At 41.3% G+C, this 26,461-nt stretch overlaps 1 protein-coding gene across 1 annotated transcript; it reads left to right on the forward strand.

The window, feature by feature from the left end:
* Positions 1-3,401: 3,401 nt before the first annotated feature.
* Positions 3,402-24,992, forward strand: RBMX2 (RNA binding motif protein X-linked 2). Its single transcript, XM_068532781.1, is given in 7 exon segments — positions 3,402-3,440; positions 3,443-3,492; positions 3,695-3,810; positions 4,932-4,983; positions 21,648-21,777; positions 23,469-23,646; positions 24,420-24,992. Coding segments are annotated over 7 exon segments (1,068 nt in total). The 3' UTR covers positions 24,923-24,992.
* The last annotated feature ends 1,469 nt before the right edge of the window (positions 24,993-26,461 follow it).

Genomic DNA, 26,461 nt, shown 5'->3' on the forward strand with positions numbered 1-26,461 from the left:
TGGTACATGGTGGGTACTAAATTGGATTTTGTTAAATAAACAAAAATCTGTCATTCTTTCCCTTGCCTGCTCCTCTCCAGTCACTCTGGCCTCCTTGTTGTTTCTCAAACACACTCCTGTCTCAGGACCTTTGCACGTACTGTTCCTGCTACCTAGAACAGTCTTCTCCCAGATACCCCCATGGCTTGCTCCCCATCTCCTTGCAGATCTCTGCCTCCATGTCACTGTATCAGGGGGGCTTCTTTGACTGACACCCTTTATAAAATACCAACACTCTCTCACTCTCTGCCCCCTAATGCTGCTTTATTTTTCCTTCATAGCATTTATCAACATCGAATGTATATTTATATGTCTGTTTTCCTTCTTCCCCAACAAGAATGTAAACTCCATAAGGACAGGAATTCCACTTGCCTTGTTTACTGTTATAACCCCAACACTTAGAACAGTGTCTAGCATATAATAGTTGCTCAATAAATATTTGTTGAATGAATGAATAAAAGACAAATCAAGAAAATTAAGATCATGCTCTTTCTGCCAAGATAACATGGCAATAAAAAAATGTGATAAAGGTAAGATAGCTGGATAATGGTAAGAAAATTCTAACAGTATAGAAAGGAACAATGGGAAATTAAAAGCCTCTTTCCCCCTACCTTCATCTGTTTCCCTAAAGGTAACCATAGTTGTGTTTTCAGTTTCATTAACCAATGAGTGTATTGTGTGCTTGCTATGTGTGCAGGAAAGTGTTTGAGGTTTGAGGTGCTGAGAGCTTAAAGATGCAGTCTTTACCTTCTAGGATCTCACAGTCTTTCTGGGGGGAGAACATAAAAGAGCGGTGAAGTGCTGCAGAGCTCAGAAGCGAGAGCCATCACTGCAGGCTGGCAAGGTCAGGAAATGTTTCCTGCATGAGAGATGCCTTGATGAGAGTTTGGAGCTTGGGCAGGTTTCAGTTAGAGAGAGGCGAGTGGCCCAGGGATATGGGGCTCTCTCAGAAGAGGTATCTGGATTGGATAATGAAAGGGGCCCTTGAGGGAATGGATAGAAGTGGAGCCTGGCTGAAGTTGAGGCTTCATGGTGAGGCGCAGTGGGAGAAAAGACTGGAGAATAGGGGCTGGGGCAGTTATAAGAGTACTGAAAGAGCTGGGAGGCATGTGACAATGACTCGGAACACCACTGAGAGTAGACAGGATGTGTTTTATAGACACTGCAGTGGCACAATTATTGGGAATTGGTGATTGGATATATATTTTTGGATGAGTAATAGGGAAGACTGAAGTATGACATCCCTGTTTTTGAACCTGGGCAACCAGGAAAATGGTGATAACATTGCCTGAAATCGAGAAGTCAGGAGGGAAGGCTGTTTTGATGTGAGGGAAGGCTGTTTTGGGATGTGGTGTGGTGGTGGGAAGTGGAGAGATGAATTTGGCTAGATATATTGTTCAGCTTTTCCTTGAATGTGGGGACTGCCTTCAGTTTCCTTAGCATTACCCACTGAACCTAGAAATGAGCTCTGCATGCAATGGGTGCTAAATGAATGTTATTGGTGGAGAAAGGAGTAGAAGCTGGGAGAGCTAAAAATCTTCCCAGTTTGCCTGGGACATCTCCATGGATGTGCTTCCAATTGGTAGGAATTGGCAGGTAAGATGATGCCTAGAGATTTCCATAAGTCTGAGTGGAAAGGGGATGGGAATCCAGAGGACCCTCTGAATTTAATGTCTGAGAGGAGGACCAGCGTTTGCCATCCAAGGTGGCTATTATTTCGTTCATCTTATTCTCCTCTTTTGCTTCACCTTCCTTTTGAACTCTGATGACTGAGGCCCAGGTATTGCTCCAATTCTCTCATTTCACAGTTGCCTGAAGAATCCAGCCAGATAATACTGCATGCTAGTTTACCACTTTGCAGTGACTACTTCAACCCTACAACTAAGCAACCTAAGGTTTCTAGGAGCAGATAAAACCCATATGCAATCTGTCACTGTTTAGTTTTCATTGCCAAAGTAATTCTACAAAGTTAATGAATAGCTGGGTTGGAGTAGGGGAGGGGAAGAGACACAGAATGAATGAAGAGAAACTGTCATTTATGGGCAGCCTCTGTTCTGCTTCTTGGCAAGACATTGGGTACATCATGAACCACTGAGGGTACAGTCGTCATCATCACCATCATCATCAAAGTACTTTTATGAAGTGCCTAGTTTCTGGGGCTCTGAGCTAGGCCTACACAGAGAACTACACAGCTCTGGAATTTCACTTTTAGACCATGCATGATCTGAGACCAGATACTGATGTCCACATATGCAAGATGGATTCAAATCTTCAGTATGGTTTATTCACACATTATATGCCACCACCTCTTCTACATGTTCCTGATTATTTCTGTAGTAAAATCTATCAAGCAGATATACCCTGTCTCCTCGATGATATTATAGCTCTTTGAAGGCAGAGAACCCAACCTTACAATCCTGTCTACAGACTTTCTGTACAGGACAAATACAGATGCTCAGTAAGGATTGATGAATCAGCCAGACCTGATGGGTAGAGAGAGAGTACCTTTCAAGCTCTTTAACTCATTTAAACCTCAGTTTCTTCTACAAAATGGGGAGGATAATTTTATCTATAGACTTCACGGGGTTGTTACGAGGATAGAGGGCCAACGCATGTAAATTGATTAGCACACAATCTAGCATTTTCTGCTCAACTGTTAGCTATTAATTTAACAATATGAATTTCTACCTCCCGCTTGAGTAGGAGAGTGACTATGGAAAAGGGGTAGCAGCTTTCACACAAATCTGGGTATTCAATTCAGCCTATGGAAGCACACTTGTCAGTTGCTTATGCATTGGAATTTGAGAGACAAAAAGGATTTACCCCCTCACATATCTTCTTCACTTTTCTGCCGTCACTCCTGAACAGGGATGATTTGATGGGGGTGTGCGTGTAAGTAATCGGCTGGGAATGAAGGATGGAGTGGGAATTAGCCCTGGGAGCGAACGCTGGGCCTCAAGTCGCCGTATCAGGCACCTTTTTCAGTCTTAATTCAGCAAACATTTATAGCTAACCCAATCAAGGCCAGGCGTCGTCCAAGAGCTAGGAGTCCTGTAACAGACCAGGCTCGCACTCTTGCCCAATTTCACAGAGGAAGGACGGGAGGGAGCAGGGAAAAACTCTGAAGGTACGAGTTCACCAAACCAGGAAAGCCGCTTCTCGACCTAGTGCGCAGGCGCCGCGCCCCCAGCGCGGCTGCGCTCTTCCGGCGCGGCGCAAGCTCCGCGGAGACCAATGGGCGCGCGACAGCACTCTTCCGGCTCGGCGCAAGCTCCGCGGAGACCAATGGGCGCGCGGCTGCGCTCTTCCGGCGCGGCGCAAGCTCCGCGGAGACCAATGGGCGCGCTGCGCCGGGGCTGCGCATGCGTCTTGAGGCTTCTCCCGGAAGTCGCTTCCTAGGTTTTGAGCGTGAAGTCGGTTCCTGGCTTCTGAGTGTGAACCCGCAGAGATGAAGTAAGGCCCCAGAGCTTCCCCCCGAGGGGAGGTGTCGGGGACGGGCAGCCGGAGGTGGCCTACCGGGGCTGAGGTGATAGAGCATCTGCGGGGCTGAGGGGCGGGAGGGGCGGGGAGACTAGAAAATTAGTCCCCCAGTTTTGCTCTCCTTTACCTCAGGCCGGGCCGCGCTTACTTGTGCGCTTTTCCGTTCCCTGTGCAGCCCTTTAACTAAAGTTAAGCTGATCAACGAGCTGAATGAGCGTGAGGTCCAGCTGGGGGTAGCGGAGAAGGTGTCTTGGCACTCCGAGTACAAGGACAGCGCCTGGATCTTCTTGGGTGAGGTCCACATCTTTCTCCCGTAGGGCTCCTCGTTCTCTCCTGACCTGCTCCCTAACATTTCAGCGTTCCCGCCCTTCAGTCCTCCCGACATTCATCACTCACTTTTATTTCCTTCCGCTCTCTGCCTGTAAATCCGTTTTCCATGTCTTTTTTCTCCCCCATTTCTAGTTTGCTCTCTCTGCCAAGTCAGTGCTCATGATAGGTACTGCTTGTCATTCACTATGCTAAGAATCGTGCCACTTGGTTTCTCAGAGACGATTTTTATCACCCCGCGTCCCCCCATTTATACAGCTAAGGGAACTGAGGTGCAGAGAAGTTAATGAACTTCCTTCCACATAGCTAGTAAGTGGAACAGCCAGAACTATGGGATTCTAGAACTCATGGTCTTAGCCCCTATCCCATATTACTGCCAACTCCCTCCCGCCCCATTCCCCTTCCCTCAGAATTTATTTTCCTCATCTAATTAGCTCCTGCCTTCTATCCATGGTCATATCACCATCTCTGTATTCACTTGTGTCACATCCAGTAATTTGACAGTTTATTCAAAGAGGTTATTGCACCAGACATTGTGCTAAGCATTTTATATCCATTGTTTTATTTAATTCTTATAACAGTTCTGTAAAGTAAGTACTAATATCCCCATTCTACTGGTGAGGAAGGAAACATTTGCAGGGGAATTTATTTCCTATGAAATGCTTAACAGTTGACTTTATAATCCTTAGTCTGTGTGAGTTGGGGTTAATATTTGCATATTTAAAGTGATTTTGGATCTTAGCTGTGAATTTGTAGATAAAGAGCACATGAGTTCAAGATATGTTTATGGAATCCAAGTTTTGTGCTGGAAACTATCTGCTTTGTCCAGAAGATTTTGGGTGTGAGGGGGATTAGTTTGGTTAGGGGTGGCCCCGATCTTTCCACTCAAAGTTAATCACTGTTTTTTCTGTACTACTGCTACATCTTCTATGTGTTTCTGTCATTGTATCAGACTGTGAGTTCTTTGAGGGCAGGCCCTGTTGTTTACTCTTCTTTGCACCCCCAGTGCCTGCTTGATGCATGCATGGCACATAGTAGACACTTGGTAAATGTTTGCTGAACTGAAATGTGTTTTTTTCTTCTAGGAGGGCTTCCTTATGAGCTGACTGAAGGGGACATCATCTGTGTGTTCTCACAGTAAGTCCCCTTTCATTTTCTGCGTTCTCAGCCATCAGAATAGTTTGCTTCCATAACACATTTTATGGCATCACAAAAACCATTTATTTTAATTCTAGGCTGACCGGCCTCCCTGCATGGGGAGGGCTGGAGCTTCTGCTCTAGTTTAGGTCAGTCCCAGGACATGGTTCTGGTACTCTCCCAATGTGGAAGATCCAAGAAGTTGGATGATTTAGGAGGCTGTCTTGGGGATTCTGGTCTATTTTTATTGCTTTTTCACTGAGGCCTACACTGGAACAGGCTGGAACTCCCAGGAAGGTACTGTGTTGGCCCATCTCCTCGGGCTCCTACAAACTAGTGGTAACTCATGATCACGGGGCCCTTCTGGGCCCACACCTGTGTGGCATTGTAGGGTTAGGGCAAAGCACAGAGGAATTGGGAAAAAAGCAAAAGGTTTAGGCAATAGTTTGCTTGCTTTGTTTCTAGATTAGTGTAAGGTTAGTGAGCAGAGCCAATCTCTTTAACTGGAGGCTGAGAATCACAGGCTGCTGAGGAATAAGAATGTATAGGAGAACCTTATAGTCTTCCTTCTGCTATGAGATGATAGCAGCAGCACTGGGTGGGAGAGGGTCTTGGCAGCTCACACTAGTAGTGGCAGCTGGTAGGAGAGGGGTTGGGTACAACCCCAGAGCTACATAGAGTAGTTAGTCTATAGGGCCAGAGGGCCTTGGCAGCTCACAGGAGCAGAGGGCCATGACTCCTGGCCTGTGTAGCCCTCAGGGGCAGAGGACCATGGTAAAAGGGGTTGGGCAAGCAAACACGGCTAGCACACCCTGGCAGAGTCATTGCCATGGCAGGGCATGGTTGGGCCATCCAATGGGCAGAGGGCCCTGGCTGAGTGGTTGGGCAACTTAGGGGGCAGCAGGTTCTGGCTGAATGGTTGGGCAGCATATAGGGCAGAAGGCCATGGGAAAGAAATTGGGCAAGAAGAAGGCCATGGTAGAGGGCCCTGAGAGGGACAGAGGCTGCTTCCTCCAACTCCTGGGTATTGGGAAGTTCACAGCAGGTACAGCCTATAATTTCCACCCCTTTGTGATACCTCTACCTGATCCAGCCTTCCACCTGGGAGCTGTTTTTGTATTATTTGCATTGAGTGTGTTTATTTCACACAGCTAGTGTGTGTGTTTATTCCAGTTCTCTGTTCTGGCTATACACGTTACCCTCCATGAAGATTGCCTTTGTGACTGATAACAGTGGCTTTCAAAAAGTATTTTGTTTTCTGATTATCAGAGTAATGTATAGTCATTATAGAACATTTGGCAATACCTGAAAAAACCATAATTCAAAAAGAGTCATGTACCGAAATGTTCACTGCAGCTCTGTTTACAATAGCCAGGACATGGAAGCAACCTAAGTGTCCATCAACAGATGAATGGATAAAGAAGATGTGCCACATATATACAATGGAATATTACTCAGCCATAAAAAGAAACGAAATTGAGTTATCTGCAGTGAGGTAGATGGACCTAGCGTCTGTCATACAGAGTGAAATAAGTCAGAAAGAGAAAAACAAATACCGTATACTAACCCATATATATGGAATCTAAAAAAAAAAAAAAAGGTCATGAAGAACCTAGGGGCAAGACGGGAATAAAGACGCAGACCTACTAGAGAATGGACTTGAGGATATGGGGAAGGGGAAGGGTAAGCTGGGACAAAGTGAGAGAGTGGCATGGACATATATACACTACCAAACATAAAATAGATAGCTAGTGGGGAGCAGCCCCATAGCACTGGGAGATTAGCTCGGTGTCTTGTGACCACCTAGAGGGGTGGGATAGGGAGGGTGGGACGGAGGGAGACGCGGGAGGGGGGAGATGTGGGGACGTGTGTGTGTGTGTGTGTGTGTGTGTGTAGCTGATTCACTTTGTTGTAGGGCAGAGGCTAACACACCATTGTGGGGCAATTGTGCTCCAGTAAAGATGTTAAAAAAAATTTATAGTTATAAAAAAAAAACATTTGGCAAAAAGAAAAAGTATAAAGAAGAAAATAGAATGTACTTTAAGGAAAAGCTGTTAACATCTTGGTGTTTTTCTTTATTGTCTTCTTTTCAATGTTGGGCGTTATTTCTAATATTTTGCTGTTATAAATTATACTGCAAAATACATTGTAGTATACACATCTTTGTATGCATCCCTGATGGTTTCCTTAGTGAAATTACTGGATCAGTATGGTAGCATTTTTAAGATGTTTTATAAACATTGCCAAATTACTCTCTGAAAAGGTTGTTTCAGTTTCCACTGAAAAGGTTGTATCAATTTCCACTCTCACTAGAATGCTCATTTTTCTGAATCCGAATCAGTAATGGTTATTCAAAAAAATATTTGCCATACAGCCTCTCAGTATTATTTTACTTTGCCTTTATTTCATCATCAGGGAGGTTGAACATCCTTTCATAGATTTACAGGCCCTTATTATTTCTTTTTTTTTGTAAATTGTCTATTAATATCATTTGCCTATTTTTTTCCCTATTAGTGTATTCCTCATTTTCTTACTGATTTTACAAGAGCTGTTCATGTGTTAAGGATATTAACTTATTGTTGTAACACTTTATCGTGTACTGTATTGCTGTGGACTTATTTTTTGTTTTTAATTTGATGTGTTATACTACATTGCCGTTATTATTATTTCTTGATGCTCAAATTGTCCCAGTTTGGTCTGTAGTAGTCCCTTCAAGCCAACTCCTGTATTCTTTTCTTCTTTTACTTTTTATTTTGAAATAATTTCTGGCTTAAAACAGGAAAGTTATAAAATAGTATAAAGTATACCTGTACCCCCTTCACTTGGAGTCCCCAGATGTTAGCATTTTACCACATATGCTTTGTTATTATTTCACGCCACCTATACATATTTCTTTTTAACCTTTTGAGAGTCAGTTGCAGACAAGATGCCGATTTACTCCTAAATTCTTCAATGTGTATTTCCCAAAATACAAGTACATTCTCTTGTTTAACCTCAGTATAGTGATCAAATTCAGGAAGTCAACACTGTTACAGTATTATTATCTAATCTATAGACTTTATTCAACTCCACCAGTTGTCCTGATAATGTCTTTTATAGCAAAAGGAAAAAAATGGCTTTCTAGTCCTTAATCTGTGATATAAATTGCAAACGTTTTCTCCTAGTTTGTCATTTGACTTTTGACTTTGCTTATTGTGATCTTTTTGCTATGCAAAATTATTATTTTTTAATTTTTATGCATTCATTTATTCATATGTTTAAATTATGTTATGGTAACATTGACTTTTTAGGGGATGTACAATCTACAGATTTTCCTGAGTGTGGTTTTAGCCACATCCCATAAATTTTGGTATATATTCCCATTTTTGTAATTTTCTAAATAGTCTGCCATTGATTTCTTTATTTTGTTTTACTTTCTCTTTCATCCAGTTGTTAGCTTGGAGAATAGGTTTCAAGTTCTAGGTAGGGTATTTTTTGTTTTAAAATATTATTTCCAGCTGTTTAACATTGTGGTTGGAGAATATGGTCTGGGCTGTTTTTGGAGATGATTGAGGTTTACTTTGAGACCTAGTCTACAGTCAATTTTAATATGTGTTTCATGGATTCTTGAGAAGAAACTATCATCTTTCTGTACAATCAAATATATCTATATATATACTAGTCTGATGTTAATATTTTTAACAATGTAATTGTTATATTATTAGTTATATGTTTATTTGTATTTATATTATATAATTTTATATTAATTGATTCCTCTGGCCTATTTTTCTCAATTTTATGTGTTATGAACTCAAAGTGGTGTGTTAAAATCTCTCATAACTTTCACTCTTACTTGCTCATCCTATTTTTAATTATAATTTTTGATTTGTTGATTTATGCATAAAATTTCATGACTTTTGTTATGTATTAGGACCTTTTTCAGAGCAAAAGAGCCCTCTTAGTCACAGGTAGATGTTTTTTATTGTTGGCCTTGAATTCATCATCTTTTTTTTTTTTTAACATCTTTATTGGAGTATAATTGCTTTACAATGGTGTGTTAGTTTCTGCTTTATAACAGAGTGAATCAGCTATACATATAGATATGTTCCCATATCTCTTCCCTCTTGCATCTCCCTCCCTCCCACCCTCCCTATCCCACCCCTCTAGGTGGTCACAAAGCACAGAGCTGATCTCCCTGTGCTATGCGGTTACTTCCCACTAGCTATCTATTTTACGTTTGGTAGTGTATATATGTTCATGCCACTCTCTCACTTTGTCACATCTTACCCTTCCCCCTCCCCATATCCTCAAGTCCATTCTCTACTAGGTCTGTGTTTTTATTCCCGTCTTGCCACTAGGTTTTTCATGACCATTGTTTTCCCCTAGAGATTCCATATATATGTGTTAGCATACTGTATTTGTTTTTCTCTTTCTGACTTACTTCACTCTGTATGACAGACTCTAGGTCCATCCACCTCACTACAAATAACTCCACTTCGTTACTTTTCATGGCTGAATAATATTCCATTGTATATATGTGCCACATCTTCTTTATCCATTCATCTGATGATGGACATTTAGGTTGCTTCCATGTCCTGGCTATTGTAAATAGAGCTGCAGTGAACATTGTGGTACATGACTCTTTTTTTTTTTTTTTACCATAATTAATGTTTTAATTTTATTAATTTACATTGAGTTGCAAAATTTAAACCCTAGTGTTTCTCAAGCTTTTATTTTTATTTTTTATTTTTTTTAAACATCTTTATTGAAGTATAATTGCCTTACAATGCTGTGTTAGCTTCTGCTTTATAACAAAGTGAATCAGTTATACATATACAATATGTTCCCATTTCTCTTCCCTCTTGCATCTCCCTCCCTCCCACCCTCCCCATCCCACCCCTCTAGGTGGTCACAAAGCACCGAGCTGATCTCCCTGTGCTATGCGGCTGCTTCCCACTAGCTATCTATTTTACATTTGGTAGTGTATATATGTCCATGCCACTCTCTCACTTTGTCACAGCTTACCCTTCCCCCTCCCCATATCCTCAAGTCCATTCTCTAGTAGGTCTGTGTCTTGATTCCCATCTTGCCACTAGGTTCTTCATGACCATTTTTTTTTTTAGATTCCATATATCTGTGTTAGCATACTGTATTTGTTTTTCTCTTTCTGACTTACTTCACTCTGTATGACAGACTCTAACTCCATCCACCTCATTACAAATACCTCCATTTCATTTCTTTTTATGGCTGAGTAATATTCCATTGTATATATGTGCCACATCTTCTTTATCCATTCATCTGTCGATGGACATTTAGGTTGCTTCCATGTCCTGGCTATTGTAAATAGAGCTGCAATGAACATTTAGGTACATGACTCTTTTTGACCTATGGTTTTCTCAGGGTATATGCCCAGTAGTGGGATTGCTGGGTCATATGGTAGTTCTAATTTCAGTTTTTTAAGGAACCTCCATACTGTTCTCCATAGTGGCTGAATGAATTTACATTCCCACCAACAGTGCAAGAGGGTTCCCTTTTCTCCACACCCTCTCCAGCATTTATTGTTTCTGGATTTTTTGATGATGGCCATTCTGACCGGTGTGAGATGATATCTCATTGCAGTTTTGATTTGCATTTCTCTAATGATTAATGATGTTGAGCATTCTTTCATGTGTTTGTTGGCAATCTGTATATCTTCTTTGGAGAAATGTCTGTTTAGGTCTTCTGCCCATTTTTGGATTGGGTTGTTTGTTTTTTTGTTATTGAGCTGCATGAGTTGCTTGTAAATCTTGGAGATTAATCCTTTGTCAGTTGCTTCATTTGCAAATATTTTCTCCCACTCTGAGGGTTGTCTTTTCATCTTGTTTATGGTTTCCTTTGCTGTGCAAAGGCTTTTAAGTTTCATTAGGTCCCAACTGTTTATTTTTGTTTTTATTTCCATTTCTCTAGGAGCTGGGTCAAAAAGGATCTTGCTGTGATTTATGTCATAGAGTGTTCTGCCCATGTTTTCCTCTAAGAATTTGATAGTGTCTGGCCTCACATTTAGGTCTTTAATCCATTTTGAGTTTATTTTTGTGTATGGTGTTAGGGAGTGTTCTAATTTCATACCTTTACATGTACCTGTCCAGTTTTCCCAGCACCACTTATTGAAGAGGCTGTCTTTTCTCCACTGTATGTGCTTGCCTCCTTTATCAAAGATAAGGTGACCATATGTGTGTGGGTTTATCTCTGGGCTTTCTATCCTGTTCCATTGATCTATGTTTCTGTTTTTGTGCCAGTACCATACTGTCTTGATTACTGTAGCTTTGTAGTATAGTCTGAAGTCAGGGAGCCTGATTCCTCCAGCTCTATTTTTCGTTCTCAAGATTGCTTTGGCTATTTGGGGTCTTTTGTGTTTCCATACAAGTCGTGAAATTTTTTGCTCTAGTTCTGTGAAAAATGCCAGTGGTAGTTTTTTTTTTTTTTTAAATATTTATTTATTTATTTTTTTGTAATGTCTGAAACATTTATATTAACATATTTCCATACAAATACAAATGTAAGATTTTTAGAAATTTCATATAATGTCTGAAACATTTATATTAACATATTTTCATACATATTTCCATACAAATACAAATATAAGATTTTTAGAAATTTCATGTAATGTCTGAAACATTTATATTAACATATTTCCATACAAATAACCCAATGAAAGTTTAGTATTAGTTGTTTTGTTTGTTTGTTTTTTTATACTGCAGGTTCTTATTAGGCATCAATTTCATACACATCAGTGTATACATGTCAATCCCAATCGCCCAATTCAGCACACCACCATCCCCACCCCACCGCAGTTTTCCCCCCTTGGTGTCCATATGCCCATTCTCTACATCTGTGTCTCAACTTCTGCCCTGCAAACCGGCTCATCTGTACCATTTTTCTAGGTTCCACATACATGCATTAATATACGATATTTGTTTTTCTCTTTCTGACTTACTTCACTCTGTATGACAGTCTCTAGATAAACCCAAGGAGAAACACGCCGAGACACATAGTAATCAAAGTGGCAAAAATTAAAGACAAAGAAAAATTATTGAAAGCAGCAAGGGAAAAACGACAAATGACATACAAGGGAACTCCCATAAGGTTAACAGCTGATTTCTCAGCAGAAACTCTACAAGCCAGAAAGGAGTGGCATGATATACTTAAAGTGATGAAAGGGAAGAACCTACAACCGAGATTACTCTACCCGGCAAGGATCTCATTCAGATTCGATGGAGAAATCAAAAGCTTTACAGACAAGCAAAAGCTAAGAGAATTCAGCACCACCAAACCAGCTCTACAACAAATGCTAAAGGAACTTCTCTAAGTGGGAAACACAAGAGAAGAAAAGGACCTACAAAAACAAACCCAAAACAATTAAGAAAATGGTCACAGGAACATACATATCGATAATTACCTTAACCGTGAATGGATTAAATGCCCCAACCAAAAGACATAGACTGACTGAATGGATACAAAAACAAGACCCATATATATGCTGTCTACAAGAGACCCACTTTAGACCTAGGGACACATACAGACTGAAAGTGAGGGGATGGAAAAAGATATTCCATGCAAATGGAAATCAAAAGAAAGCTGGAGTAGCAATACTCATATCAGATAAAATAGACGTTAAAATAAAGAATGTTACAAGAGACAAGGAAGGACACTATATAATGATCAAGAGATCAATCCAAGAAGAAGATATAACAATTAGAAATATATACACACCCAACATAGGAGCACCTCAATACATAAGGCAACTGCTAACAGCTATAAAAGAGGAAATTGACAGTAACACAATCATAGTGGGGGACTTTAACACCTCACTTACACCAATGGACAGATCATCCAAAATGAAAATAAATAAGGAAACAGAAGCTTTAAATGACACAATAGACCAGATAGATTTAATTGATATATATAGGACATTCCATCCAAAAACAGCAGATTACACGTTCTTCTCAAGTGCACACGGAACATTCTCCAGGATAGATCACATCTTGGGTCACAAATCAAGCCTCAGTAAATTTAAGAAAATTGAAATCATATCAAGCATCTTTTCTGACCACAACGCTATGAGATTAGAAATGAATTACAGGGAAAAAAACGTAATAAAGACAAACACATGGAGGCTAAACAATACGTTACTAAATACCGTTCAAGAGATCACTGAAGAAATCAAAGAGGAAATCAAAAAATACCTAGAGTCAAATGACAATGAAAACACGACGACCCAAAACCTATGGGATGCAGCAAAAGCAGTTCTAAGAGGGAGGTTTATAGCTACACAAGCCTACCTAAAGAAACAAACATCTCAAGTAAACAATCTAACCTTACACCTAAAGAAACTAGAGAAAGAAGAACAAACAAAACCCAAAGTTAGCAGAAGGAAAGAAATCATAAAGATCAGAGCAGAAATAAATGAAATAGAAACAAAGAAAACAATAGCAAAGATCAATAAAACTAAAAGTTGGTTCCTTGAGAAGATAAACAAAATTGATAAGCCATTAGCCAGACTCATCAAGAAAAAGAGGGAGAGGACTCAAATCAATACAATCAGAAATGAAAAAGGAGAAGTTACAACAGACACCGCAGAAATACAAAGCATCCTAAGAGACTACTACAAGCAACTTTATGCCAATAAAATGGACAACCTGGAAGAAATGGACAAATTTTTAGAAAGGTATAACCTTCCAAGACTGAACCAGCAAGAAACAGAAAATATGAACAGACCAATCACAAGTAATGAAATTGAAACTGTGATTAAAAATCTTCCAACAAACAAAAGTCCAGGACCAGATGGCTTCACAGGTGAATTCTATCAAACATTTAGAGAAGAGCTAACACCTATCCTTCTCAAACTCTTCCAAAAAATTGCAGAGGAAGGAACACTCCCAAACTCATTCTATGAGGCCACCATCACCCTGATACCAAAACCAGACAAAGACACTACAAAAAAAGAAAATTACAGACCAATATCACTGATGAATATAGATGCAAAAATCCTCAACAAAATACTAGCAAACAGAATCCAACAACACATTGGAAGGATCATACACCACGATCAAGTGGGATTTATCCCAGGGATGCAAGGATTCTTCAATATACGCAAATCAATCAATGTGATACACCATATTAACAAATTGAAGAATAAAAACCATATGATCATCTCAATAGATGCAGAAAAAGCTTTTGACAAAATTCAACACCCATTTCTGATAAAAACTCTCCAGAAAGTGGGCGTAGAGGGAACCTACCTCAACATAATAAAGGCCATATATGACAAACCCACAGCAAACATCATTCTCAATGGTGAAAAACTGAAAGCATTTCCTCTAAGATCAGGAACGAGACAAGGATGTCCACTCTCACCACTATTATTCAACATAGTTCTGGAAGTCCTAGCCACGGCAATCAGAGAAGAAAAAGAAATAAAAGGAATACAAATTGGAAAAGAAGAAGTAAAACTGTCACTGTTTGCAGATGACATGATACTATACATAGAGAATCCTAAAACTGCCACCAGAAAACTGCTAGAGCCAATTAATGAATATGGTAAAGTTGCAGGATACAAAATTAATGCACAGAAATGTCTTGCATTCCTATACACTAATGGTGAAAAATCTGAAAGAGAAATTATGGAAACACTCCCATTTACCATTGCAACAAAAAGAATAAAATACCTAGGAATAAACCTACCTAGGGAGACAAAAGACCTGTATGCAGAAAACTATAAGACACTGATGAAAGAAATTAAAGATGATACCAACAGATGGAGAGATATACCATGTTCTTGGATTGGAAGAATCAACGTTGTGAAAATGAGTATACTACCCAAAGCAATCTACAGGTTCAATGCAATCCCTATGAAATTACCAATGGCATTTTTTACGGAGCTAGAACAAATCATCTTAAAATTTGTATGGAGACACAAAAGACCCCGAATAGCCAAAGCAGTCTTGAGGGAAAAAAATGGAGCTGGAGGAATCAGACTCCCTGACTTCAGACTATACTACAAAGCTACAGTAATCAAGACAATATGGTACTGGCACAAAAACAGAAACATAGATCAATGGAACAAGATAGAAAGCCCAGAGATTAACCCACGCACCTATGGTCAAGTAATCTATGAGAAAGGAGGCAAAGATATACAATGGAGAAAAGACAGTCTCTTCAATAAGTGGTGCTGGGAAAACTGGACAGCTACATGTAAAAGAATGAAATTAGAATACTCCCTAACACCATACACAAAAATAAACTCAAAATGGATTAGAGACCTAAATATAAGACTGGACATTATAAAACTCTTAGAGGAAAACATAGGAAGAACACTCTTTGACATAAATCACAGCAAGATCTTTTTTGATCCACCTCCTAGAGTAATGGAAATAAAAACAAAAATAAACAAATGGGACCTAATGAAACTTCAAAGCTTTTGCACAGCAAAGGAAACCATAAACAAGACGAAAAGACAACCCTCAGAATGGGAGAAAATATTTGCAAACGAATCAACGGACAAAGGATTAATCTCCAAAATATATAAACAGCTCATTCAGCTCAATATTAAAGAAACAAACACCCCAATCCAAAAATGGGCAGAAGACCTAAATAGACATTTCTCCAAAGAAGACATACAGATGGCCACGAAGCACATGAAAAGATGCCAGTGGTAGTTTGATAGGGATTGCCTTGAATCTGTAGATTGCTTTGGGTAGTAGAGTCATTTTCACAATGTTGATTCTTCCAATCCAAGAACATGGTATATGTCTCCATCTATTTGTATCATCTTTAATTTCTTTCGTCAGTGTCTTATAGTTTTCTGCTTACAGGTCTTTTGTCTCCTTAGGTAGGTTTGTTCCTAGATATTTTATTCTTTTCATTGCAATGGTAAATGGGAGTGTTTTCTTAATTTCACTTTCAGATTTTTCATCATTAGTGTATAGGAATGCAAGAGATTTCTGTGCATTAATTTTGTATCCTGCTACTTTACCAAATTCATTGATTAGCTCTAGTAGTTCTGGTAGCATCTTTAGGATTCTGTATGTATAGTATCATGTCATCTGCAAACAGTGACAGCTTGACTTCTTCTTTTCTGATTTGGATTCCTGTTATTTCTTTTTCTTCTCTGATTGCTGTGGCTAAAACTTCCAAAACTATGTTGAATAATAGTGGTGAGAGTGGGCAACCTTGTGTTGTTCCTGATCTTAGTGGAAATGGTTTCAGTTTTTCACCATTGAGGACGATGTTGGCTGTGGGTTTGTCATATATGGCCTTTACTATGTTGAGGAAAATTCCCTCTTTGCCTACTTTCTGCAGGGCTTTTTATCATAAATGGGTGTTGAATTTTGTCGAAAGCTTTCTCTGCATCTATTGAGATGATCATATGGTTTTTCTCCTTCAATTTGTTAATATGGTGTATCACGTTGATTGATTTGTGTATATTGAAGAATCCTTGCATTCCTGGAATAAACCCCACTTGATCATGGTGTATGATCCTTTTAATGTGCTGTTGGATTCTGTTTGCTAGTATTTTGTTGAGGATTTTTGCATCTATGTTCATCAGTGATATCGGCCTGTAGTTTTCTTTCTTTGTGACAACTTTGTCTGGTTTTGGTATCAGGGTGATGGTGGCCTCGTAGAATGAGTTGGGGAGTGTTCCTCCCTCTGCAATATTTTGGAAGAGTTTGAGAAGGATAGGTGTTAGCTCTTCTCTGAATGTTTGATAGAATTCGCCTGTGAAGCCATCTGGTCCTGGGCTTTTGTTTGTTAGAAGATTTTTTTTTTTTTTTAAATATATTTATTTATTTTATTTTTATTTTTGACTGTGTTGGGTCTTCGGTTCGTGCGAGGGCTTTCCCTAGTTGCGGCAAGCGGGGGCCACTCTTCATCGCGGTGCGGGGACCGCTCTTCATCGCGGTGCGCGGGCCTCCCACTATCGCGGCCCCTCCCGTTGCGGGGCACAGGCTCCAGACGCGCAGGCTCAGTAGCTGTGGCTCACGGGCCCAGCCGCTCCGCGGCATGTGGGATCTTCCCAGACCAGGGCCCGAACCCGTGTCCCCTGCATTAGCAAGCAGACTCTCAACCACTGCGCCACCAGGGAAGCCCTGTTAGAAGATTTTTAATCACAGTTTCAATTTCAGTGCTTGTGATTGGTCTGTTCATATTTTCTATTTCTTCCTGGTTCAGTCTCGGCAGGTTGTGCATTTCTAAGAATCTGTCCATTTCTTCCAGGTTGTCCATTTTTTTGGCATAGAGTTGCTTGTAGTAATCTCTCATGATCGTTTGTATTTCTGCAGTGTCAATTGTTACTTCTCCTTTTTCATTTCTAATTCTATTGCTTTGAGTCTTCTCCCTTTTTTTCTTCATGAGTCTGGCTAATGGTTTATCAATTTTGTTTGTCTTCTCAAAGAACCAGCTTTTAGTTTTATTGATCTTTGCTATTGTTCCTGCATTTCTTTTTCATTTATTTCTGATCTTATCTTTATGATTTCTTTCCTTCTGCTAACTTTGGGGTTTTTTTGTTCTTCTTTCTCTAATTGCTTTAGGTGCAAGGTTAGGTTGTTTATTCGAGATGTTTCCTGTTTCTTGAGGTAGGCTTGTATTGCTATAAACTTCCCTCGTAGAACTGCTTTTGCTGCATCCCATAGGAATTGGGTCGTCGTGTCTCCATTGTCATTTGTTTCTAGGTATTTTTTGATTTCCCCTTTGATTTCTTCAGTGATCACTTCGTTATTAAGTAGTGTATTGTGTAGCCTCCACGTGTTTGTATTTTTTACAGATCTTTTCCTGTAATTGATATCTAGTCTCATAGCATTGTGGTCGGAAAAGATACTTGATACGATTTCAATTTTCTTAAATTTACCAAGGCTTGATTTGTGACCCAAGATATGATCTATCCTGGAGAATGTTCCATGAGCACTTGAGAAAAATGTGTATTCTGTTGTTTTTGGGTGGAATGTCCTATAAATATCAATTAAGTCCATCTTGTTTAATGTATCTTTTAAAGCTTGTGTTTCCTTATTTATTTTCATTTTGGATGATCTGTCCATTGGTGAAAGTGGGGTGTTAAAGTCCCCTACTATGATTGTGTTGCTGTCGATTTCCCCTTTTATGGCTGTTAGTATTTGCCTTATGTATTGAGGTGCTCCTATGTTGGGTGCATAAATATTTACAACTGTTATACCTTCCTCTTGGATCGATCCCTTCATCATTATATAGTGCCCTTCTTTGCCTCTTGTAATAGTCTTTATTTTAAAGTCTATTTTGTCTGATATGAGAATTGCTACTCCAGGTTTCTTTTGATTTCCATTTGCATGGAATATCTTTTTCCATCCCCTCACTTTCAGTCTGTATGTGTCTCTAGGTCTGAAGTGGGTCTCTTGTGGACAGCATATATACGGGTCTTGTTTTTGTATCCATTCAACCAGTCTGTGTCTTTTGGTGGGAGCATTTAATCCATTTACATTTAAGGTAATTATCGATATGTATGTTCCTATTCCCATTTTCTTAAATGTTTTGGGTTTGTTATTGTAGGTGTTTTCCTTCTCTTGTGTTTCTTGCCTAGAGAAGTTCCTTTAGCTTTTGTTGTAAAGCTTGTTTGGTGGTGCTGAACTCTCTCAGCTTTTGCTTGTCTGTAAAGATTTTAATTTCTCCATCAAATCTGAATGAGATCCTTGCTGGGTGGAGTAATCTTGGTTGTAGGTTTTTCTCCTTCATCACTTTAAATATGTCCTGCCACTCCCTTCTGGCTTGCAGAGTTTCTGCTGAAAGATCAGCTGTTAAGCTTATGGGGATTCCCTTGTGTGTTATTTGTTGTTTTTCCCTTGCTGCTTTTAATATATTTTCTTTATATTTAATTTTTGATAGTTTGATTTATATGTGTCTTGGCGTGTTTCTCCTTGGATTTATCCTGTATGGGACTCTCTGTGCTTCCAGGACTTGATTAACTATTTCCTTTCCCATATTAGGGAAGTTTTCAATGATAATCTCTTCACATATTTTCTCAGTCCCTTTCTTTTTCTCTTCTTCTTCTGGGACCCCTATAATTCGAATGTTGGTGCGTTTAATGTTGTCCCAGAAGTCTCTTAGGCTGTTCTCAGTTCTTTTCATTCTTTTTTCTTTATTCTGCTCTGCAGTAGTTATTTCCACTATTTTACCTTCCAGGTCACTTATCCGTTCTTCTGCCTCAGTTATTCTGCTATTGATCCCTTCTAGAGTATTTTTAATTTCATTTATTGTGTTTTTCATCATTGCTTCGTTCCTCTTTAGTTCTCCTAGGTCCTTGTTAAATGTTTCTTGCAATTTGTCTATTCTATTTCCAAGATTTTGGATCATCTTTACTATCATTATTCTGAATTCTTTTTCAGGTAGACTGCCTATTTTCTCTTCATTTGTTAGGTCTGGTGTGTTTTTACCTTGCTCCTTCATCTGCTGTGTATTTTTCTGTCTTCTCATTTTGCTTAACGTACTATGTTTGGGGTCTCCTTTTTGCAGGCTGCAGGTTCGTAGTTCCTGTTGTTTTTGGTATCTGTCCCCAGTGGCTAAGGTTGGTTCAGTGGGTTGTGTAGGCTTCCTGGTGGAGGGGACTAGTGCCTGTGTTCTGCTGGATGAGGCTGGATCTTGCCTTTCTTGTGGGCAGGTCCACGTCTGGTGGTGTGTTTTGGGGTGTCTGTGGCCTTATTATGATTTTAGGCAGCCTCTCTGCTAAGCAGTGGGGTTGTGTTCTTGTCTTGCTAGTTGTTTGGCATAGGGTGTCCAGCAGTATAGCTTGCTGGTCATTGAGTGAAGCTGGGTCTTGGTGTTTAGATGGAGATCTCTGGGAGATTTTCGTCATTTGGTGTTACGTGGAGCGGGGAGGTCTCTTGTGGACCAGTGTCCTGAAGTTGGCTCTCCCACCTCAGAGGCACAGCCCTGACGCCTGGCTGGAGCACCAAGAGTCTTTCCTCCACACGGCTCAGAATAAAAGGGAGAAAAAATAGAAAGAAAAAAAGAAAGAGGATAAAATAAAATAAAGTAAGATAAAATAAAATAATTAAAATAAAAAATAAAAAATAATTATTAAGAAAAAAAGAAAAAAAATTTTTTAAAGTAAAAAAACAAAAAAAAAACCCAAACAAACAAAAACGGACGGACAGAACCCTAGGACAAATGGTGAAAGCAAAGCTATACAGACAAAATCTCACACAGAAGCATACACATACACAGTCACAAAAAGAGGAAAAGGGGAAAAAATAATATATCTTGCTCCCAGAGTCCTCCTCCTCAATTTGGGATGATTCATTGTCTATTCAGGTAGTCCACAGATGCAGGTACATCAAGTTGTTTGTGGAGCTTTAATCCGCTGCTTCTGAAGCTGCTGGGAGAGATTTCCCTTTCTCTTCTTTGTTCGCACACCTCCCGGGTTTCAGCTTTGGATTTGGACCTGCCTCTGCGTGTAGGTTGCCTGATGGTGTCTGTTCTTCGTTCACACAGGACGGGGTTAAAGGAGCAGCTGCTTCGGGGGCTGTGGCTCACTCAGGCCGGGGGGAGGGAAGGGTACGGATGCGGGGTGAGCCTGCGGCAGCAGAGGCCAGCGTGACGTTGCAGTAGCCTGAGGCGCGCCGTGTGTTCTCCCGGGGAAGTTGTCCCTGGATCACGGTACCCTGGCAGTGGCGGGCTGCACAGGCTCCCGGGAGGGCAGGCGTGGATAGTGACCTGTGCTTGCACATAGGCTTCTTGGTGGCGGCGGCAGCAGCCTTAGCGTTTCATGCGCGTCTCTGGGGTCCGCGCTGATAGCCGCGGCTCGCGCCCGTCTCTGGAGCTCCTTTAAGCGGCGCTCTTAATCCCCTCTCTTCACACACCAGGAAACAAAGAGGCAAGAAAAAGTCTCTTGCCTGTTTGGCAGCTCCAGACCTTTTCCCAGACTCCCTCCCGGCTAGCTGTGGTGCGCTAACCCCTTCAGGCTGTGTTCACGCCGCCAACCCCAGTCCTCTCCCTGCAATCCGACCAAAGCCCGAGCCTCAGCTTCCAGCTCCCGCCCACCCCGGCGGGTGAGCAGACAAGCCTCTCGGGCTGGTGAGTGCTGCTCGGCACCGATCCTCTGTGCGCGAATCTCTCCGCTTTGCCCTCCACACCCCTGTGGCTGTGCTCTCCTCCATGGCTCCGAAGCTTTCCCCCTCTGCCACTTGCAGTCTCCGCCCGCGAAGGGGCTTCCTAGTGTGTGGAAACCTTTCCTCCTTCACAGCTCCCTCCCACTGGTGCAGGTCCCGTCCCTATTCTTTTGTCTCTGTTGTTTCTTTTTTCTTTTGCCCTACCCAGGTAGTGGGGAGTTTCTTGCCTTTTGGGAGGTCTGACATCTTCTGCCAGCGTTCAGTGGGTGTTTTATAGGAGCAGTTCTACGTGTAGATGTATTTCTGATGTATCTGTGGGGAGGAAGGTGATCTCCGCGTCTTACTCTTCCGCCATCTTCTTAAGCCTCATCTTTGATCTTAATACTACCACCCATTTTTTAATTGGGTGTTCTTGATATATCTTTGTCTAACTTTTTATTTTTAACCTTTCTTTGTCATCTTGTTCTAGATGTGTCTCCCATACGGACTATATTATTTGAATTGTGTTTTATCATCCAATCTGAAAGTTTTTGCATTTTAAATCAACAGTGTCTTACTCTTTTATAAAATAAATAGATATGGCGAAATTGTTAACATTAACCTGGTACGGGACAAGAAGACTGGGAAATCCAAAGGATTCTGTTTCCTCTGCTATGAAGACCAGAGGAGCACAATTCTGGCTGTTGACAATTTTAATGGGATCAAGGTGAGTATGCTTACTAAGCAGAACTTTTCCTTCATGTAGGGCTTCAGTTTCATTTCCCACCTGATAGCCACAGGCTCAAGGGCAGTACTGGTCAGCTGGGTGTGTTGTGAAGGTTGCAGAGGTGTGGGGACATATTGACCAGGAAATGATCCCAGGAAATAATTCCATTGGCTCATGACTCTGCCAGCACTTGTTCCTTTTACCCATCTCTTAGCAAACCGTCTCCTCAGGAGCATAGGTACCATGACCCCCCACTCCCCTTCACCCGGCACCCAACCAGGCCTCTATTTTTCACCTTTCCCTCCTCACACTCCACTCTCATTTCTGGTATACTGAAGAACAAAGAGACTAGCAAACGCTGCTCTTCCATGCCGTCCTGTGTCAGGAAATTTGGGGCTCCATCATGGTTTCATGGCTGAGGACATAGCCATGTATGTCTGTCATATGTCTCCACTGACTTAGCAGTACTGGGCCCTGGAAATTCTCTAGTTAAAATCTCATGACAAATTCTACAAAAGTAACTCATTCTGAAGTTTTCTCTCCTCTGTTCCCCTCTCTCTTCCACCCTTGTAAGTGAGACATTGGGCTGAGAGAAGGGGATGGGGCAAGTCAGGCTTATCTGTGCTCCACGTGGTCCCTCTGCTTGTTTAGGAAAAGCACTGCCATTGAACGAGCATTGTCACAGGTCAGAGGGGTAACTCTTGACTTGGAGAGTTTGTCACTGACTGCACCAGTGTGGAACAACTGGAGATTATAGGACAGGGTGGAAAAAGGTTATAGGCTTGATTTTTAAGAGAGCCAGCAGTGAAAGGGAGTCACCATAAAGGGAAGGTTTTCAAAAATGTTTTGAAATGGGGAATAGGATAGATGATAGAAAGTGCTCAGGCTTAAAGGTAAGAGTAAAAACTTGCTCTTGAATGGAACAGGAAAAGCCAGACAATTCAAATTTCAGATGGCTTTGTCTATAGAATAAGTCTGTATCTGCCTGAATGTTTTTGTTTTAAGTAAGGGGTCAATTTTTTGTTGTTCACCTGGAGAGTTGTGCTTTGCAACGATAGTATCAGTGTGAGCCAGTTGTTCCAGTATGCTGGGGGTAGAGCAGGGTGTGAGGGCTTAAGGAAAAAGAAAGTAGTCCTTTCTAGATTCCTTCCCCCCTCCCAACTATTGGTCTGCTTTGGCCTCGTCCTAATTGCTGTGTCGAGAAAGCAGCTGTAGCATTGAGCTCAATTTCAGGAATTCCCTCTTGCTGCCAGGCTTTTTCATGGTATGTTTCACTGTGGGTGTTACAGATTGAGGGTAATTCATTGTTTGTGTGTCTGAACTCTTACAGTTTTCCGTGCTGCTTGTGCTTTGGGGCAGTACTTCCCAGGCTCTTTTCACTTCATGGCACACGTAGAACATGAAGATATTAGTATGACACTCTGGGGTAAACTGATGAGGCTGCCTAGTACAACTGCCCTGGGGGCTCCAGCTGCCCCAGGCCCCACCTGGCCGCCCCAAGGGCTGAGCGAATTAATGTGTAGGGATATGTGCCGTGACACACCAGTTGGGCAGGTCTGCTTTCGAGATTTCCCGAGAAATAGAATAGCAGGAGGGTAATGGGTATGGTTCAAACCATGGATTTCTGCAGCTGGGTTCAAATAGTTAGATAGGAGGGCTGTCTTTGCTGAAGCATTGCCTGTCTGTCTTAGATCAAAGGAAGAACTATCCGAGTGGATCATGTGTCTAACTATCGGGCTCCTAAGAACTCAGAAGAAATGGATGATGTGACCAAAGAGCTGCAGGAGAGGGGCTGTGGGGCTCACACTCCCTCACTGAGTTCATCTGAGGGCTCTGAAGATGGCAAACCCACCAGAAAACACAAAAAAGGTAAAGCATTAAGGCCCAAGAGAAGACTCTGGGTAGGCTTAGTGTTTGCTCTTCTTAGCATTCACTAAGAGTTGGTAATCAGTTCTTAAGTGTGAAGGGGGAAGGTGTGGGGAAGCTTACTTTAATTGGGAAAGGAGAGGTATCAGCAGAAGGCTAATGGTATGGGCTGAATTCTGTCCACCAAAACACATATGTTGAAGTCCTAACTGCCCCCCCCACCCGTAACTCAGAATGTGACTGTATTTGGAGGTAGGGTCTTTTTTTTTAAAAATTAATTAATTAATTAATTTTTGGCTGTGTTGGGTCTTTGTTTCTGTGCGAGGGCTTTCTCCAGTTGTGGCGAGCGGGGGCCACTCTTCATCGCGGTGCGCGGGCCTATCACTGTCGCGGCCTCTCCCGTTGCGGAGCACAGGCTCCAGACACGCAGGCTCAGTAATTGTGGCTCACGGGCTTAGTTGCTCCGCGGCATGTGGGATCTTCCCAGACCAGGGCTCGAACCCGTGTCCCCTGCATTGGCAGGCGGATTCTTAACCACTGTGCCACCAGGGAAGCCCAAGAGGTAGGGTCTTTAAAGAGATAATTAAGACTGGGAGTTGCCTTATACAGCAACTCGACATATCAAGGGTGACAGACATCCAGCTTGGCTTCTCGGAGGCACTTTTCTGGAAGTAGAGACTGTGACTGCTTCACGCTGCTGCCAAGGATGCTTTCCTTTTGCATGTCCTCCATCTTTTCCATCTTCCTTTTCTTATTTTGCCCTTCTTGTCCTCCAGACAAAAAGGAAAAAAAGAAAAGAAAGAAAGACAAAGAGAAGACTGACCAGGAGGTACAGGCAGAGCAGCCAGCCTCCTCTTCATCACCCAGAAGCAAGATGATAAAGGAAAAGGATGACCCTGGCTCTAAAAAGCACAGTGGCAAGAACTCAGAGAGGGGTCAGAAGTCAGAGTCCAGGGAGGTGCGGAAGCCCCACCCCAGCTCCCCTGAGATCAGGACGACCTGCCGTGGTGGAACAGAGGACCGAGAGAGGGAGCCGAGGAAGGAGAAGCCCAAGCACGAACACAAGTCATCAAGCAGGAAGGAAGAGAGAGAAGACAAGAACAGAGATAGAGACAGAGGTCGAAGCTCAGACGCACATTGCAGCCGGCACAGTGGGCGCTCTGAGGGGCGTAGTCACAGAAGTAGAAGTAGGAGTCAAGATAAATCCCACAGGCATAAAAGGGCCCGGCACTCCCGGGACCGGGAGTCCTCTAATCCTAGTGACCACAGGCATCACTGAAGCCACAGCCTGTTCAGCTGCATGGTAGAATTGGAAATGAATTGTGTTTTTAAAATGCAGTGAAATTCAGTTATGCTTTTACTATTTCTATATGTAAAATATCTGAGGATGAGTTCTTTTAATCCCTTGAGTGTTAGAATCATTGAGAGAGCTGTAGTTTTTATTTTATTTTTTTATTTTAATTTTTAATTTTTAATTTTTATTTATTTTTTTAGAGCTGTAGTTTTTAACGGCTAAATGTCCTGGATTTTTGAGCAAAATCCATTGTCCCTGCGAATATACTTGGTACTTTTGGTACTTAACCAGAGTATGTATCCTAAATTTGGTTTCATAAATATGGCCCTTGATTTTGTGACCCCAATTTATGATGAAATGGCCAGGAAGGGGAAATACCAGGCAATTCTAGAATTCCAGTCTTTGTGAGATATTTAGAACCGTTGCAGTAACCTTTCCAGTTGGCAGGTATAACCATAGAGTAGAGAAGTGTGGCTTCACTAGGCTCAGAAAGCTTGCTGTGAATGTGGTAAGGATTCTTAACATCAGCCTGCTCCCTTCCCACCTCCCCTCCCCCACCCTTTTTATGAAATTTTAGACTTTTGTTTGTTTTTGTTTTGGTTGATATATCTCCACATCTTTTCCTTACAACTTATTTATTTATTTATTTTATTGAGAAGAAATTAACGTAAAATTAACCATTTTAAAGGGAACATTCAGTGGCATTTGGTGCATTCACAGTGTTGTAAAACCACCAACCCTATCTAGTTCCAAAACACTTTCATCATCCCAAAATGAAACCCTGTACCCATTTAGCAGCTACTCCCCATTCCCTCTTCCTCCTTGTCCCTGGCAACCACCAATCTGCTTTCCATTTCTATAGATTTACCTATTCTGGACATTTCATATAAGTGGAATCATGTAACATGTGACCTTTTGTGTTTGGTGCCTTTCACTTAGTATCATGTTTTTGAGGTTCATCCATATTGTATCAGTACTTCATTCCTTTTTATGGATAATGTCCCATTGTATGGATATTCCAGATTTTGTTTACCCATTCCTGAGTGGATGGACATGTGGGTTGTTTCCACCTTTTGGCTAGCCAGCTCCCTTTTCATTAAAAGACATACCAGACTGCTTCTGGGCTTAGTCTGCTTTTCGAGTAGCTGCTCTTGATGAGATGGGAACATTTTGTCGGCTCCATTGTGTATCTAGCTGATCTGCTTGGTAGTTCTTTCTCATTTTGAGATTCTTTTTTATCAGTCAGTCCCTTATGAGTTTGATAAGAAGTAGTTCACAGGCCCTTAATACCCCTGCTGAATTATTAAAGTGGAATTTGTGACCCTGTAAAACAGAGGACTAGAGCTTTAATAGTGAATGCACTAAGTTAGGTTACGTGGTGTGTTAGTATGGGTCCTAGATTAGATGTGCAAGAAATTTTGGGGTTGGGATGCCCATGAAGGAAAATGGAGAGGGAGCTGGAGGAGTCTGGGAAAGCTGTCAGACAATGATGTAGGTCTAACTTCTTGGAGAAGAAAGGGAAGG

The sequence above is a fragment of the Eschrichtius robustus genome, chromosome X (assembly GCF_028021215.1).
Source record: "Eschrichtius robustus isolate mEscRob2 chromosome X, mEscRob2.pri, whole genome shotgun sequence".
NCBI lineage: Eukaryota > Metazoa > Chordata > Mammalia > Artiodactyla > Eschrichtiidae > Eschrichtius > Eschrichtius robustus.